Below are 3,369 nucleotides of genomic sequence, written 5' to 3' on the forward strand. Positions count from 1 at the left end.
CTCTCAACAACTGTTATTCATTGTGAAAATTCCTTCATTTGCAAATGAGCTACAGCCCAATGTTTGTTTATAAAGGCTAATATCTCAGATTCTGAAAATATTTTTTTTTCTTTCTACATTTTATTATTTCAAACCATGTGAACAATTCCATAAAACATGTGAAAAAAGCAAGGAAGTGTTCAATGCTGAAGGACCCAGGCCTGGGGCGAGGGCATGAGGGGTCTGGCCCCTCAGCAGGCAGCGGCGGTTCCTAGATTAGCGCTAAGGAGCTACATTTAGGTTAATGGAGCCTGGGCCCAGGGCCTCAAGGCAGGGCCCTCAGTGAAGTTGGCAGTTATCTGGAACAGCCCTTGGAACCCAGTTCCGTGGAGGGCAGGGCAGGGGGCCGCCCAAAGAGGGATGGGTGTAAACACGCAGACACACTCAAGGCACGGAATCACTGGAAAGGGGAATCGGGTGGGTGCTGGTCAGGATCTGACAGTTTTAAATAGGTTTTCTCTAAAAAGTTTTCTAGGTTTGCAGTTTTTTTTTCTTTACTTTCTTCTTCTTCTTCTTCTTCATCATCATCATCATCTTTAAAAAGCAGGTGGACTGTGGTCTTCAGGAATGGTGATGTCTCTCACATTTCTTGTGCTTTTTCCTTTGGGGCCTCCGAGCGGCAAGGGGAAGGGTAGGCAGGAGGCTCCCTGTAAACATTTGGACTTGGGCTGGGTAGTCAGGGCTGGTGTTAGACAAAGCCAGGGGTCCAGGCTGGAGAAATGGGTACCCCTCCAGACACAGGCCTTGGGAGACTCTGCATGTGCCCCCACCCCTAGAACAAGACAACAGTCAGAAAACCAGAACAGATGCCCAGGAAAGGGGGTACCATGGCCACTCCTGGCACCTCAGACAAGGGCAGGCTTCAAACTGAGAGAGGCCTGTGGCAACCCCTCCCCCAAGTCTGGAGCTGAGGGAAGGGGCAGGGGAAGCTGAGAACAGAGAGAGGAAAGAGGGGAGAAGCAGCTGGGGGGACAGGCAGGGAGCGTGGTCTTCTTGCCCCTATCTTCCTCAGGGGTAGTAGGGGGCAGAGTCAGCGGTGGCCCTGGAGGTAGGGGATAGATACATACAGCATTGGTCACATGTGCCTCTTCATTTTGCCTCTCTAGACAATGACCTTTTTTCCCTCTTACTTGTTACCAGGCACACAGCCTTGCCCAGGAGTCAGCTTCTGTTGCTGGGTTACAAGGGTGTGCATATCTGACACTGGTGGTCATTGCACTTATACCAGGGCCAGTGAGGCTGGCCTGGGCCTAGGCCTAGAATCCTCAGGTCTAAGGTACAGATGGCTAAGAACAAGTACAAAGCTGGTAGCTAGGTCTCCTCATACAAGTAGGCTAGGCCAATGACATGGTGGTGAGGAGGCAATTTCCTCTAAGGAATATTGATTGGATAGCCTTCTATTCTGTCCAGGGCAAAGTCAGGTTTTTCTGTCTCCCTCTGTTCTCTGGTCCCTGACTGTCCCACTTTCTTTTCCTCCAGGATGACAACTCCCAGAGGATGAACCCTCAGTTCCCACCCCATGCCTCTCTGAGCTCAAGGCCCTCACTTCGTTTCTCTGCCTTGCCTTCCTTCTGACTCACCATCCTGCCAGGCCCCGCTGCCCCTCAGAAGAGGCCACAGTCCTTCATGTTGTTCTTGATGATGACGTCGGTGACAGCATCAAACACAAACTGCACGTTCTTGGTATCGGTGGCACATGTGAAGTGCGTGTATATCTCCTTGGTGTCTTTGCGTTTATTCAGGTCCTCAAATTTGCTCTGGATGTAGCTGGCTGCCTCGTCATACTTGTTCGCCCCTGAGGGAGACAAATGGCAAAGACTTATGCTATCTGTGAATATCACAAGGAAGTGGGTTCCTTCCTGCATGTACAGCAGGGTTCTGCACATTACAGACAAGTGTTTAACATCTGCACATGTTCAGGGGTAGATGCCTATGTGTCTAGACACAGTATATATGCCCGAGTGAGGTACCAGCCTGGCATGCATCCTGTGGTCTTCCTCTGTCCAGAGGGGGGCACCCACCAGGCCATCAGGTCTCCAATGGTTCCTCTTGGGATGGACACCACCCCTTCCCAGAGTTAGTCTCTGTAGAGCCCCACCTGTGTACTCAGGGAAGCAGATGGTCAGCGGGCTCTGGGTGATTTTCTCCTCAAACAGGTCCTTCTTATTGAGGAAGAGGATGATGGATGTGTCTGTGAACCACTTATTGTTGCAGATGCTGTCAAACAGCTTCATGCTCTCATGCATGCGATTCTAAGGCAAGGACATAAAGTTGGTATTAGCTACCCATCGACCTCTGCCGGCTCTGTCCCCACCACCAACATCCTCTTGGTTTCTTACCATCTCCTCATCCTCAGCCAGCACCAAGTCATAGGCGCTTAAGGCTACACAGAAAATGATAGCTGTGACACCCTCGAAGCAATGGATCCACTTCTTCCGCTCAGACCGCTGACCACCCACATCAAACATCTTGAAATGTAATTCCTTGAAGGTGAAATGTGTTTCCACGATGCCCGTGGTTTTCACACGGGTCCGCAGCACATCCTGCTGCGTGGGGATGTAGTCACTCTGTGCAATGCGCTCCAGGTCATTCAGGTAATAGGCAGCCGAGTCATTGAGCTGGTACTCCCGAGAGCGGCCAAAACAGGCTTGCACACCATGGTCAGCCCAGAGCCTCCGGATGACACCAGACAGGTCTTCGGGGAGCATACCTTGCTCCTCAGCAGCGCAAGACAGTGCAAACAGCTGTCTGGCATCATCCCCACGTTGGGGGTCTGCAAAGTCAATCTGCAGGTTGCCCATGGCCTTGACAATGGCCATGATAGACTGGATGGTGTTGCTATAGACAACTGCTCGATACTGCCGACATTCCTCCTCTGAGTAGCCAGCCTCATGGATGATCTTCATCTGCTTGACGATGGTGCTCTTCCCCGACTCCCCAGCACCTAACAGGAGCAACTTCACCTCGCGCGCCGCCTTCTCGCCGTCCTCCCGCAGGTTCTTGTCGATCATTTTGGAGCGCTCGGCCGCCGCCTTGTCCTCGGCGCTCACGGTGCAGCCCATCCTGCCGTCCGCCGGCCCGGCCTGGCCCTCACATGGCCCACGGCCCGGCTCGGCCCCGCCCGACCCACTCCGCTCCCACCGCCGGTCCTGCGCTGGCAGCTCTTGGATCTGCAGTTCCGTGCGACTGCGGGAGGCGCCTTCCCGGCCGCCGCCTGAAAATATTTTTTAAGATAAAAGCTTAAGATTGGTTCAGTGAGATGGCTCAATGGGCAAAGCACTTGCCCCGAAAGGCTGATGACCTGAGATTCATCCCTGGAACCACAGAAAG

At 52.8% G+C, this 3,369-nt stretch overlaps 1 protein-coding gene across 1 annotated transcript; it reads right to left on the reverse strand.

The window, feature by feature from the left end:
* Positions 1-648: 648 nt before the first annotated feature.
* On the reverse strand, positions 649-3,146 carry LOC103724646 (guanine nucleotide-binding protein G(i) subunit alpha-2-like). Its single transcript, XM_008821776.3, has 4 exons — positions 2,379-3,146; positions 2,138-2,291; positions 1,620-1,834; positions 649-1,081 (listed from the first exon to the last, which is right to left on the reverse strand). The coding sequence occupies exons 1-3, from the start codon at positions 3,099-3,101 to the stop codon at positions 1,644-1,646; spliced, it is 1,068 nt and encodes a 355-aa protein (XP_008819998.1). The 5' UTR covers positions 3,102-3,146; the 3' UTR covers positions 649-1,081; positions 1,620-1,643.
* Positions 3,147-3,369: the final 223 nt, after the last annotated feature.

Source organism: Nannospalax galili, unplaced genomic scaffold (genome assembly GCF_000622305.1).
Source record: "Nannospalax galili isolate Female #2095 unplaced genomic scaffold, S.galili_v1.0 scaffold207, whole genome shotgun sequence".
NCBI lineage: Eukaryota > Metazoa > Chordata > Mammalia > Rodentia > Spalacidae > Nannospalax > Nannospalax galili.